General features: G+C 36.3%; 1 protein-coding gene across 1 annotated transcript; it reads left to right on the top strand.

Annotated features, from left to right (window-relative positions):
* Positions 1-5,275: 5,275 nt before the first annotated feature.
* On the top strand, positions 5,276-12,972 carry LOC131983320 (meteorin-like protein). Its single transcript, XM_059348031.1, has 4 exons — positions 5,276-5,458; positions 6,444-6,856; positions 9,951-10,010; positions 11,747-12,972. Exons 1-4 carry the CDS (start codon positions 5,379-5,381, stop codon positions 12,073-12,075), a joined length of 882 nt encoding a protein of 293 aa, XP_059204014.1. The 5' UTR covers positions 5,276-5,378; the 3' UTR covers positions 12,076-12,972.
* The last annotated feature ends 1,967 nt before the right edge of the window (positions 12,973-14,939 follow it).

Below are 14,939 nucleotides of genomic sequence, written 5' to 3'. Positions count from 1 at the left end.
ATAATTTGTGGAATCATCCCAGAATATTAAAATTTCTAAAATGCACTCAATTTATCCTCAAGAAAACGGGATTATACACTTTTTTGTCCTCCTTCTGAAAATAATTTCCAGCTTTTTCACTAAAAGGCCACAAGGTTATAATATATATATAGGCCTATACTTATAATATAAAATAAATAACCCCAAACTAATTATTCTTCATGTTTTTAGGCATCAGGATGAAGCCGAATTATCGAAATATTCGATCTCATTTAGAGCCCGTAAAATTAAACTTCAACATATTTAGAAGACCTAAATAAAATACTCGTGTGTTCATGGTTTAAATTACTTGATTAAACTGAAAATATTTTAATTAAAGCTTTACTGCAGGTTTGTAATCCACGCTTAGCAAGTATTAGTATGTACGAATTATTCTAACAACTATTTGTGGAGCAGAATTTAATATATTCAAGAGATAAAATCTTCTCATGTGTATTTATCGTAAAATTCGCTGTTTTTCTGTTGTAGTTTTGTATCAGGAGCCTTTTGGCCACTTGGAGAGCAACACGAGTGATTCTTTGAACTGTTTCTGTGACTCACAGCGGTTCAATGCAAACAATTAAAGAGTCTGATCACACAGTGAAGAAATCCTGCAATCATTAATGTGCATTTAATTGAATGCATTTCGCTTTTTGGTGCAATTAGCAATTAAAAACTATGAATTCATGCAACGATTCCGCATCATATGAGAGTGAAAATCTGCCTTAAAAGCGTTTGAACTTTTTGGATCTGGTTGAGAAATAAAACTTAGAAAGATGAAGTTGTTGTTAGAATAGAATAGAATAGAATAGAATAGAATAGAATAGAATAGAATAGAATAGAATAGCCTTTATTGTCATTGTACATAGCACAACGAAATTAGAGTGCAACTCCCATAGTGCATACAACTTATAAATTATAAATTAAGAACAATAACAACACAAACACTTAAGGACAATAAGGTATAAAATGTATAAACCTACTTTCGTTTTATGCACTTTTTCAGATTCAAGAAGATTTAAAAAAGTAAAGTTGGGCCTTAAATGTGAAAGGAGGAAGCTGCTGTTGGCACATTTAATTTTAATTGTCATATTATGTTTACTGAATATCTCCACAGACATTTTATTGCTTAATGCACCGAATATGGAAACTGTCAAGTCATTTTGTGTCTTTTATGGTATTTTTGTGTCTGTTGTTGTGTCTTTTTTGGTTATTTTGTGTCTTTTTTTTCGTCATTTTGTTTCTTTTTTGTCATTTATGGTCTTCTGTGGGGTTTTTTTTTGGTTATTCTATCTTCTCATTTTGTGTCTTTTTTGGCCATTTTGTGTCTTTTTTTGGTCTGCTTTGTTTTTACATCTGGCGCTTTTGGAGACTCCAGAGGGTTAATAATACAAATATGAATAGGCCATTCTGCATAATAAGTGGGCTACTTTTAGTTTTGGAACTTTTTTTGCCATGTTTTTGATTTTATACTTTATTTTACTTTTGGAAACGTGACTTTTACATATTATAGTAGTCATATTATGTTTACTGAATATCTCCACAGACATTTGGTTGCTTAATGCAGCGAGTATGGAAACTGTGACCCCGTGCTAAATTGATTTCTCTTCCTTTTTTTAAAGGCTGTGTCATTTAAAGTCACTGTCACTATAAAGGCAGTGATCGGTGCCAGTGTTCTCTGACACTTTGCATCACCTGTATCACCAGCAGGCCTCTAACTTCATGATGGAGGCTCCAGGCTGCAGCGCGCCGATAAAAGGCCACTTCATCTCACACAAAGCCTCCATTCATGTCACGCTGCTTTGTCTCTGAGACACATGAGCCAATCTGACCGTCCGCTGCTCCTGAGAGGACACACCGTCTGCTTTCTGTCCCACCATAACACTACAGGGCTCATTTAAAAATATATATCTTATACGTTGATACGAAATATTTGAATGAAATGCATTTTTACGCAATTAACTCTATGGAGTCTCTATGGAGAGCTATTTTGTCCATTTTTGAATCCAAAATGCCTTTTTTGGTCATTTTGTGTCTTCTGTGGTTTTTTTGTGGTAATTCTGTCTTCCCATTTTTGTCATTTTGTGTCTTTTTTGTGTTTTTTTGTAGTCATTTTGTGTCTTTTTTTGTCATTTTGTGTCTTTTTTGTGTTTTTTTGTAGTCATTTTGTGTCTTTTATGGTCATTGTGTGTATGTTGTTGTGTCTTTTTTTGTCATTTTGTGTCTTCTGTGGGGTTTTTTTGTAATTCTGTCTTCTCATTTTGTGTCTTTTTTAGTCATTTTGTGTCTTTTTTTGTGTCTTTTTTTAGTCATTTTATGTCTTTTATGGTCATTGTGTGTATGTTGTTGTGTCTCTTTCAGTCATTTTGTGTCTTTTTTTTGTGTCTTTTTTTGGTAATTTTGTGTCTTTTTTTAGTCACTTTGTGTCTTTTTTTGGTCATTTTGTGTCTTTTTTTGTCATTTTGTGTCTTTTTTTGGTGTGACAACTGTCCCTGGTCTCCTCTACACTGCAGCACTGCATGCATTGTCATGTCTAAAATCATAAACTCAATCATATTCTGCATCCCTCCCCAAGTGTAATGTGCAAAGTTCTAATATCATGTAAACTTCTGGAGCAGCGGAGAAGCTTTTCCTGCAGCTGTGACAACATCTGGCCTAATTTCTCACTATTTTACTCAACAGCAAATCCATCAAGAAGCTCGGCCCTTTGATGTGATTCATCCTGAGGGCCTTTATACTTATAAGATATATGGAAACCAACAGAGAGAGAGTAGACAAGGGGTAAAAGTGTTTTCTTGGTTGTTCCTCTAGTATTTTTTGTGCTGAATCCATTTCTGCTGGATGTCAAGCTGTAAAAGTGACGGTATCATTGTAAAGGAGGATCCATGGCTTTCATTGAAGCCCAAAGTTGGATCTTTCTGACAAACTGCTCCAAAGAATGAATGGAGGTGAACTGGCCTGAGCCGCTGACTTCTAATTTAAGGCTCACAATAACCTCTCACTAAGAAATAGTATGGCTATATTATACTTTTCCTGAACTGACAGAGTCTATTAAGTATTGCAGTTGTTGGTTTTTGGGTCCCTGATGTCCCTTGATCCTACAGGGATCACATCAACTAGAGAGTTTAGGAGACAATTGTGGGGAAATGTGTGTAATTTATGGTTTAAAGAGGTCATGTGACCTCTGTGTTTGTCAGAAAGATCCAACTTTGGGCTTAAATCATGGGTCTCAAACTTGCGGCCCGCGGGCCACTTGCGGCCCTCGTGATGATATTTTGTGGCCCCCACCTTGATATGAAAGTTTAATGTGAGTTTTATATGAATGGCACTTTACAGTGTTGTGTGTGGAAGGTCCCTTTAATAATTTTTTTGGGTAATTTTGTGTCTTTTTTGGTAATTTTGTGTCATTTTTAAATGATTTTGTGTCTTTTCTTAATAATTTTATGTATTGTTTGGTCATTTTGTGTCTTTTTTGGTCATTTTGTGTCTTTTTGGGATCATTTTGTGTCTCTTCTGGGTCATTTTGTGTCTTTTTTTTGGTAATTTTTTGTCTTTTTGGGGTCATTTTGTGCCTTTTTTAAAAAGTAATTTAGTGTTTTTTCAGTAATTTTGTGTCTTTTTCAGTAATTTTGTGTCTTTTTTTTGTAATTTTGTGTCTTTTTTTGGTCATTTTGATACTGCCTCCAGCAGCCCCCAGGTAATTTGAGTTTGAGACCCCTGGCTTAAATGAAAGCAATGGATGCCCCCTTTACAATGATACCAAACAACCAGACACAACATATTCACAAATTGGAAAATTATAGCCATTTCTAACATTGGGCGATTAATCAATCATTATGCTAATTAATTAATAATTATGACTAAACCGTAACTTTTACAGCTTGACATCCAGCAGAAATGGATTCAGCACAAAAAAAACCACTATAGGAACAACCAAGAAAACACTTTTACCCCAAAATGCCTCCTTCCTCATTCTCGTTTTCTGAAGGGTTTTTCCCAGATTCGGCCCCGTCTAATACAGATTATATAAGGTATATAAGAGAGAGAGAGCTGCAGCCTGAGAGCGGCCTGCCTGGTTCCGCTCCACAGACTTCACCTCCACCAGAGGTCGCCAGCAGGCAGCAGGGCCTTGAACCGGAGCCAGATGATTTTGGAACAAAGAGGCTGCAGGTTAAATGAAGCGGAGCGGATGAATCATTGGTGAAAGCTGTTAACGTTTGAGACTCTTCTGCTGTATTACAGGCTGTTGAGTTACAGAGTCACAGCCTGCAGCAGCAGCAGCAGATGTGCGCTGCGTCATCCGGCCGCTAGATGAAGCTGGAGCACAGAAACACACACACACACACACACACACACACACACACACACACACACACACAGCGTTTAGGCTTTTTTTATTTTTTCAGCTGGCCTACTTTTAAAATGCAGAAAGAGGAGGGAAATGCTCTTATATAGTCACTTTGTGAGTTCATTTTTGCAAGATATCTGGTCACATTAGACTCAATATCATCAAAATTACTAAAAAAAAAAAAAGACACAAAAAGACAAAAAAGACACAAAATTTCAACAACAAAAAAAGACACAAAATGACCAAAAAAATACACAGAATTACCAAAAAAGACACAAAATTATTTTTAAAAAGACACAAAATGAAAGGAAAAAAGCTAAATTACTTTAAAAAGAAACCAAATGACCAAAAAAGACACAAAATTATTAAAAAAAGACACAAAATGACAACAACAAACAAAATTATTTAAAAAAGACACAATTATTAAAAATAAGACACAAAATTATTATTTTTAAAAAGACACAAAATTATTTTTTTAGAAAGACAAAAAAATACCAAAAAGACAGAAAAAAACTAAATTACTTAAAAAAGAAACAAAATGACCCAAAAAAGGACACAGAATTATTAAAAAAAAAAGACACAAAAATATCGTATCGTATGATCATTTTTATAACGTATTGTTTTCGGCCTATAACAGTTTTTCTACGCCGTGCGTAAATACAGGCTATAAACAATGTGAATCATACCGCCATAACACTCGAGTAAAAGTGACGTAATAAACCGCGTTAAGAAGCCTGAATAAGAAGTGGATGAATTATTGTGCAGTAAGGCGAACTGATGTTAACAGATGGCTGAAGGCTTTCACAGCCACTGGACCTTTAGAGAGCAAAGACAAAGAGCTGCAGCCCCCAAACACCAACCACTGGATCACTGGATCACTGCTAATTAGAGAGAGAGAGAGAGAGAGAGGGGAGCTGAGTCACAGTGTCTCCTCTCTGCAGAGACTCTGGATAACTCGCAGACATGCTCCTCCGTCCTCTTCTCTGTGGATTTTTACTTTTATGTGGATGAAATGAGGCCAAATGTGATATTTGTGATGTTCATCCTGCAGCTGCAGCTCTCTGCTGCTGATCTGTGCAACTGGACCGGAAGGTAAATAACTTTTATCATTTCTAAAAGATTATTATTGCATCTAAAGAAGGTAAAGAAATATGGGAATTTAACTGACACACTGAAGGGAAAAACTAACATTTTAAAGGGAAGCACTTCTAAAGGCTTTATTATCTAAATAAGTTGAGTTTTTACATGTTCTGCTACTATATTACACCACATTTTAAAGGTAAATTGCGTAATTTTTACTCCATTTCGACAACATTATAGTTAGTTGATTACTTTTCAATGTTGAGATTGTTAATACAAAATATAAATCAGATCATAAACTGTGATGTTTTAGCTGCAACAGTCTCACACATGAATACATTAACTCTATGGAGTCTTATAGGGCTATTTTGTCCATTTTTGAATCCTTTTCGTGTCATTTTGTGTCTTTGTAAGTCATTTTGTGTCTGTTGTTGTGTCTGTTTTAGTTATTTTGTGTCTTTTTTGGTCATTTTGTGTCTTTTTAAAAATAATTTTGTGTCTTTTCTTGTAATTTTGTGTCTTTTTTGGGAATTTTGTGTCTTTTTAAAAATAATTGTGTGTCTTTTTTGTAATTTTGTGTCTTTTTTAAAATAATTTCGTGTCTTTTTTGGTAATTTTGTGTCTTTTTTTTGTCATTTTGTGTCTTTTTTTGGTCTGCTTTGTTTTTACATCTGGATGCTTTGGCGCTTTTGGAGACTCCAGAGGGTTAATAATACAAATATGAATAGGCCATTCTGCATAATAAGTGGGCTACTTTTAGTTTTGGCACTTTTTTTTTGGCATGCTTTTAATTTCATACTTTATTTTACTTATGAAAACGTGACTTTTAATTTTATTTCTACACGTTGCTGCTTTAACTTAAGCAAAAAAATCTTATTAGTGCATATTAGTGCAACCACTGATGGAGCTGTTAGTAACAATGCAGCCTCATCTATAAGTCTAAATGGCAATTATTTAAATTTCACGTTGTTCCACTATTATTCCCTCTCTTCTCCAGCCGGTTCGCAGCAGCTCTGGACTCCCGGATCGTGCTCCAGGTGCGGCTGCGCTGCACGGAGGGTTCTGTGAGGTGGATCTACCCGGGCCAGGCTCTCCGGGTGGTCCTGGAGCCCAACCTGTCCTCGGCCCGGCGCACCACCGTCTGCCTCAAACCCTCTCCGTCCTTCCGCGGAGCCAGCGTGTTCATCGAGCGGGCCGGCCGGCTGGAGCCGCTGCTGACGGAGGGCGGGGGGCCCGGAGGGCCCGGCCAGCAGGTCTTCTGTTTCCGGGCTGATGGTCCACACAGACCCGCCATCTACCTCCAGTCCAGCCCGCAGAGTGACGGAGCCTGGAGCAGACGCACCATGGGCTTCAGATACCAGCTGGTGGGCAACATGAGCGCACCTACCGGGGGCCACAGCGGGCTGCAGGGTGAGTGGGGCCCCTCAGGGCTTTTACACTACAGACTTTCTTATTAAAAACCAGTATGGACTCTTTGGAATTTTGGATGTGTTTACTTTAGACAGGGCTGTAACTTCAGAATCCTGGATCCCTGAGGGCATTTTGGGGTAAAACGTGACGCATCTGTGCGTCCTACGCCCAAACTATAACTCTGACAGCTTTACCAGAGGATTGTGAGGGAGAAGACTAATTTTCCTACGTTTTCTATGTATAAATTATTTCTGTAGAGTGGAATTTGCAGCCTGGAGCGCAGTTTTCATATTTATTTTTTGACAGTTTTTTCTCTCCCTCTACACTCTGGCGATGATGTCACACACTGTGACACGAACATTCCGTGCAATACACACCCATTATAATCTCAGAATTTCTCCAAAAATGATCATGGTCATTGAACAGGGATTGATAAAAAACTATAAGACCTATCGAAACGTGGATTAATACACCGATACACAAGACTTGTGTCTACTGTTTAAAGTTTAAATGGAGTCTCTAGGTGAAATTATGCCGGAGAAGTAGACGTTTTAAAATCTCCAATGATTGTTCTTTTTCGCTCTTTTTTTTCGGCCGTCCCATTGACTTCAATGTAAAATTTTGGGCAGTTTTTCACGACTTACGTCGCGAAAATTCGTATTCTGTAGAGAAAAGTAATAGCACACTGATCCCGATCAAACCGCACGTTTTGATATATAATTTGTCCTGCAACTCTTCAAGTTGTAGGACTAGTAGCGGGACGAAATTGCGTCCGGAAGAGGAAGAAGAAGAAATCCACAGTATAACAGTAGTGCTCGGGGCTTTGCATTGAACTGACAGAGTCTATTAAGTATTGCAGTTGTTGGTTTTTGGGTCCCTGATGTCCCTTGATCCTACAGGGATCACATCAACTAGATAGTTTAGGCCAAAATTGTGGGAAAATGTGTGTAATTTATGGTTTAAAGAGGTCATGTGACCTCTGTGTTTGTCAGAAAGATACAACTTTGGGCTTAAATGAAAGCCATGGATGCCCCCTTTACAATGATACCAAACAACCATATATAATATATTCACAAATTGGAAAATTATAGCCATTTCTAATATTGAGCGATTAATCAATCATTATGCTAATTTATCAATAATTATAACTTTTACAACTTGACATCCGGCAGAAATGGTTTCAGCAAGATAAAAAAACCCTCACACATATGTGAAACCCCCCCACAAATTAACGAAAATAAAAACCATAACTTTAGGACAAAAATAAATCACAAATTTATGAGGAAAAAAACCATAATTTTAAGAGGAGAAAAACATAAATTTACAAGAGAAAAAAAAAATTTAAGAAGAAAAAAATCTTAAATTTCAAAGAAAAAAAAATCACAAATTTAAGAGAAAAAAATCACAAATTTAAGAGAAAAATAAAAAAAAGGAAAAACTCACAAATGTATGTAAAAAAAAATCACTTAAGAGATCATTTAAGAGAAAAGAAATATCACAAATTTATGAGAAAAATAACATAATTATAAGGGTGTATCATAAAAAATGACTAAACAAAGACACAAAATTAACAAAAAAAGACACAAATGACCAAAAAAAGACACAAAATGAGAAGACAGAATGGCCAAAAAAACAAAGAAGACACAAATGACCAAAAAAGACACAAAATGACTTACAAAGACACGAAAAGGCATTCAAAAACGGACAAAACAGCCCTATCTATGACTCCATAGAGTTAAAGATTTGTGCGTCACAGAAAGAAAACAGTAAATCCATGTATTGCCTTATGGAGTCTGAGAGACCGGACACTCCTAATTCCTAGAAGAAATCGTGGTTATTTAATTACTGCCCCTGATGAAGCAGGCAGCTGCTGGTCAGTGTGTGTTGTGTGTGTCTGTCTGGTTTCCATCGGGGGACAAAGCAGCGAGGACAGATCCGACCGCAGGGCGACTGGAGGCCAACCGCCTCAATTCAGACCTCAAATACTTTGCAGATTCCACAAATGCCTTTTTATTGTGCATGTGTGTTTATTAGCATTTATCGGTCCCAACGTGGTGATGTCATCCTGGGTCCATAATAGACAGCTGCTGGTTTTTTATGCCAGACTGGCAGAAACGTTTGAGTCCTGCACTGGCAGAGGGTCATTCAATTAGGAGGAGAGAATAGGAGTCAACCACGGGGTCAGGACTGGTGATGTGGTGGGCCGAAAGCTTAAATAAGAGCAGCATTCCTCCAGCTAGCCCTGGTTTCTGCTCTCTTTGATGTGAGGAGGGGGTTACAAAAGATGGTGTGTGTGTGTGTGCAACAGCCATCTATCAATCAGTGTCAGTGATTGACAGACCAAATGCAGGTTCATCATATTTTTTTCCCAAACTTTGTTTATTGAGTTTTGTTCATTTTTCAAAAAGTAACAGACTGTCATAAAACCCCTTCCCTCCCTCACATAACCAACAGTCCTCTCGGAGGTAAACAAATAATTGAGTCAATAAAAAAAATAAAAAAAAAGTTTTTTAATTATAAAATAAAATAATAAAAAATAAAAATGGGGAAAAAATAGATAAATAAATGAATGAATAAATAAATATAGTAATAATAGTACAATAATAAAACAAAATAATAATAATAATAATAATAATAAAGGTATACAGAATTAAAAATAATTAAATAACAATAATAATAATAATAATAATGATAATGAAATAAAATAAAAAAGACAAAATAAATAAAAATACAAAAATAAAAATTAAATATAAAAATAAATATATAGTAATAATAAAAAAATTATAATACACAATAACAACAACAATAACAACAACAACAACAATAATAATAATAATAATAATAATAATAATAATGATAATGAAATAAAATATAAAAGACAAAAAAATAAAAATAAAAATGTGGGGAAAAAATAAATAAAAAATACAAATGAATAAATAAAAATAAATATTGTAATAATAATAAAATAATAGTACACAATCTTACTTTGTAGGTCATTTTTTCTAGTCCCAGACTCCTTGACTCACTGTCTAGAATCAGGTGCAGGTTCATCATCTTAAATCTAATTTTCTGCTCTGATTTTCTCGTCTCACAGCGACGTGTCGACCCTGCAATGATACAGAACTCCTCATGGCCGTTTGCAACAGTGATTTCGGTGAGTGCATAACAATCTGGTTACCATTAAAATATCAGAGCACCAGCTCATTGTCTTCAGTGGTGGAATGAAACTAAGTACATTTACTCAAGTACTGTACTTAAGTACAATTTTGAGGTACTTGTACTTGACTTGAGTATTCTCATTTTATGTAACTTTATACTTCTACTCCACTACATTTAGAGGCAAATATTGTACTTTTTACTCCACTACATTTAGCTGACAGCTTTAGTTACTTTTTGGGTTCGAGATTTGACATTTAAAAATAACATTAAACTAATCAAACTAATTTAGTTTAGGTTTGGGTGCAGCCCAGGGAGCAGCAGCTCTGCTGAGGTCAGTCAGATGTCGGGGGGGAGTGACCTGTGTGTCAGAGCAGAAATAATACGTCCACTGGGCTTCGTTTCACTGCCTCAATCCCATAAACCTGCCATGTTAACTCTATGGAGTCTTATAGGGCTATTTTGTCCATTTTTGAATCCTTTTCATGTCTTTTTGTGTCTTTGTAAGTCATTTTGTGTCTTTTTTGGTCATTTTGTGTCTTTTTTTGTCTTTTTGTGTCTGTTGTTGTGTCTTTTTAGTTATTTTGTGTCATTTTTTGTCATTTTGTGTATTTTTTTGGTCATTTTGTGTCTTTTTTGGTAATTTGTGTCTTTTTGTGTCTTTTTTGGTCATTTTGTGTCTTTTTGTGTCTTTTTTGTATCTTTTTGTGTCTTTTTTGTTAATTTTGTGTATGTTGTTGTGTGTCTTTTTTAGTTATTTTATGTCTTTTTGGGTCATTTTGTGTCTTTTTTAGTTATTTTGTGTCTTTTTTGGTAATTTTGTGTATGTTGTTGTCTCTTTTTTTAGTAATTATGTGTATTTTTTGGTCATTTTGTGTCTTTTTTGTTAATTTTGTGTATGTTGTTGTGTGTCTTTTTTAGTTATTTTATGTCTTTTTTGGTCATTTTGTGTCTTTTTTAGTTATTTTGTGTCTTTTTTGGTAATTTTGTGTATGTTGTTGTCTCTTTTTTTAGTTATTTTGTGTCTTTTTGGGGGTCATTTTGTGTCTTTTTTTAGTAATTATGTGTATTTTTTGGTCATTTTGTGTCTTTTTTGTTAATTTTGTGTATCTTTTTTAGTTATTTTATGTCTTTTTTGGTCATTTTGTGTCTTTTTTAGTTATTTTGTGTCTTTTTTGGTAATTTTGTGTATGTTGTTGTCTCTTTTTTTAGTTATTTTGTGTCTTTTTGGGGGTCATTTTGTGTCTTTTTTTAGTAATTATGTGAATTTTTTGGTCATTTTGTTTCTTTTTTGTTAATTTTGTGTATGTTGTTGTGTGTCTTTTTTAGTTATTTTATGTCTTTTTTGGTCATTTTGTGTCTTTTTTAGTTATTTTGTGTCTTTTTTGGTAATTTTGTGTATGTTGTTGTCTCTTTTTTTAGTTATTTTGTGTCTTTTTGGGGGTCATTTTGTGTCTTTTTTTAGTAATTATGTGTATTTTTTGGTCATTTTGTGTCTTTTTTGGTCATTTTGACACTGCCTCCAGCGGCCCCCAGGTAATTTGAGTTTGAGACCCCTGCTGTAAAGATAAAGTACGGCTGGGTCGAACAGCTATGGTGTAAAAAACAAAGAAAGAAAAGAGAGAAAAGAAGCAAATAACCTGCAGGAAACTAAGATTTTACATCCTTTTTTTGCTGATTTGTCATTTGATTTCCTCTAAGTATATAATCAAGCTCCTGCTCTTGTCCTTTCAGTGGTCCGAGGCTCCATCAAGAACGTCTCCAGCGACTCTGAGCGTCAGACGTCTGTGGTGGAGGTCTCTGCAGCGAGGGTCTACTGGCAGCGTGGTGGAGTGTTTGAGCAGCAGGCGTCTCTCTCCGGGTCTCCTCGGTCCTGGCGTGGTCACATCCACACGCTGCTGCGCTGCCACGTGAAGCCTGGAGACGGAGAGTTCCTTTTCACGGGGTCACAACACTTCGGGGAGGCCTGGTTAGGCTGTGCCCCCCGGTACAAAGACTTCCTGTCCGTCTACCAGGCTGCCTGGGCAGCACGGCGCAATGCCTGTGACTTCCCTTTAGACTGAGGAAGTGTGTTGTTTCTGCTCTATGTTGAGCCCTGCAGCTCTCGATCCACAGGAACCCTCAACCATGGCCCTGGGGGATCTCTGGGATGTTGTTAAGGTGGCATCCAGCAAATTAAATAGCTGGTAAAAGACACATTTGGAGGAGCAGAGCAGGGCAAACAGCAGGGCCTCCTGCATGGAGGCTCAGAGAGGGCTGGTCTTTGTCCCCCTCCCATCTCTGCCCTCCGTCCTGGGAGCCTGAGGAGGTTGGGTTGCTGCTTTCTCTTTGTGTTTCTCTCCACATCAACCGTTGTTCACTTTGCTGCCTCTGTGTGACAATTGCCCCTTGAACTGAGCCTGGAGGGAACACGAAATAAAGCACAGCCATTCTTAGTCGGCAGTTTGTCCTTTATAGCCAATAGGCTGCAGAAAAGGTGTGTTTAAAAACCAGATAAAAACAGTAAATCTGAGGGAAATTATCTTGCTGCATGGACAGATAATTTACCTTGACAAGATTTGTTGAATTAAGATTGTTAAATCTAGAAATAAGCATGTTGAACACTTAAAATAAGAAATTAACTCTTAAAACCAGATAAATTAAAGCTGCAAGCAGCGATGAACTGGCCCGAGCAGAGTGACCTGACGATTATTTGTTTCTTACCAAGATTTTTTTGGTCATTTTATGTCTTTTTTGTGTCTTTCTTTTAGTCTTTTTGTGTCTTTTTTGGTCTTTTTGTGTCTTTGTGTGTCTTTTTTGTGTATTTTTTGGTCTTTTGTGTCTTTTTTGGTCTTTTTGTGTCTTTTTTGTTGATTATTTAAAATCTTTTTGTGTCTTTTTTGTGATTTTATGTCTTTTGTTTCTCTTTTTTTGGGTCATTGTATGTCTTTTTGTGTCTTTTTTCAGTGTTTTTTGGTGTTTTTGTGTCTTTTCTTGGTCTTTTTGTGTCTTCTTTTGGTCACAAAATGACCAAAAAAGACAAAAAATGTACAAAAGAGATAAAATTAAAGCTGCCAGCAGCGATGAACTGGCCCGAGCAGAGTGACATGACAATTATTTGTTTCTTACCAAGATAAAAAAACAAACTTTAGATTTAGAAGATTTACTGTTTTTATCTGGGTTTTAGACACACCTTTTTTTGCAGTGTAGGCTTGTACATATATATGATTGAAGTTATTTTTATTATGATTCATCCGTCCTATTTGTTTGTCTATTTATATGTGCTATACTCCATGCATGACCTTTGAATAAAAATCTTTTTGCATTTAATTCAGGTTTATTGTGTTTATAATGCAAAATAAATCCATCCATCCATTCATTATTATCCAGTTATCTGGGGCTGGGTCGCGGGGGCAGTAGGTTAAGCAAAGTACTCCTTCCATTCCTTCCTCCAACCCCTGGGCAAATGCACCACCCCAACTGAAACTAATTGAAAAACGTCGCCAGCATCCGGCGTCCCAGCATGGATTCTTCTAGGTTGTTCCAAAGGTGCCCAAAATTTTGCATTGAAATGAATGGAACGGCCGAAAAAAAATTATTGAAAAAGAACAATAATTGGAGATTTTTAAACGTCTACTTCTCCGGCATAGTTTCACCTAGACACTTAAATTTTAAACAGTGGACACAAGTCTTGTGCATTGGTGTATTAATCCACGTTTCGATAGGTGATATAGTTTTTTATCAATCCCTGTTCAATGACCATGATCATTTTGGAGAAATTCTGAGATTATAATGGGTGTGTATTGCACGGAATGTTCGTGTCACAGTGTGTGACATCATCGCCAGAGTGTAGAGGGAGAGAAAAAATAGTCAAAAAATAAATATGAAAACTGCACTCCAGGCCGCAAATTCTACTCTACAGAAATAATTTATACATAGAAACGTAGGAAAATTTGTCTTCTCACTCACAATCCTCTGGTAAAGCTGTCAGAGTTATAGTTTGGGCGTAAGACGCACAGATGCGCCACCAACACGCACCAACAGCCTCATTGGCTCCCATATTAAAAACGCAGGAAGATTTCTGAAAAAGGGAGATGTAACAGTTTTTTTAGATCGCTCTAACAAAGCCATTTTTTCATTTTTCTGAAAAAAACAAACATATGTAGACGTTCAGGAAGAACTCAGGACGCTCAAAGTGAAGTCGGATCAATGATAGGTATTATGGTTTTGCCAAAAATGCTTTCTGTTCGAGGCCAGAAATTCCAGTCTGTCCACCTCTGGCTTCTGTCACTGTGCCAGAACATTCGACAGGTTGTGGCAGTTAATTCTGTTGATTGCTCTGCTCTGATTGATCCTTTGATCTTTGATGTGATTATAGTTACAGATACACGCACACACACATGCACGTAAATGCGCACACTCCTCCAGATACACATGCTTGAAACACACACATGCACATTTTGAGGTTAAAGGTCATAGGTTGCTGTATAAATAAATACTTGAAAAGGAATGCTTGCTGTAGGTGTGCTCCTTGTATATTATATAGTATCATAACATTACTAGTATTAATTGTTATAAATCTCTGAAGAATCTCATCATAGTGTACACACACCGGCAGTAGCCCCCGTGGCCCTTTCAGAATTTCCCCAGAGGAAATTTTCTAGTTTTTCTTTATCATACTAATTCTTTATCATTTAAATAAAATTTCCAACAGATTTCTTATTAGTGTGGTCAGTTCATGCAGCTGATGGTCTGATAAAGTGTTTTGCAGTGAAAAGAGCTCATGAACAGTGCATAAAAATCTAAATTTCATGAGGACAAAAATCCTCTGGCCCCTTAAGACTCAACTTAAATGAGCTAACACCCCTTATTACCATCACATGCTGCATAATCTCAGTTTTTATTATTATGAGAATAGGATTTAGCGCTGAAGTGTCCTACAAGCTTA

This window comes from Centropristis striata, chromosome 13, assembly GCF_030273125.1.
Source record: "Centropristis striata isolate RG_2023a ecotype Rhode Island chromosome 13, C.striata_1.0, whole genome shotgun sequence".
Lineage (NCBI taxonomy): Eukaryota > Metazoa > Chordata > Actinopteri > Perciformes > Serranidae > Centropristis > Centropristis striata.
Note: the sequence above shows the minus strand (reverse complement) of the source record. Positions and strands in the feature narration are given on the sequence as shown.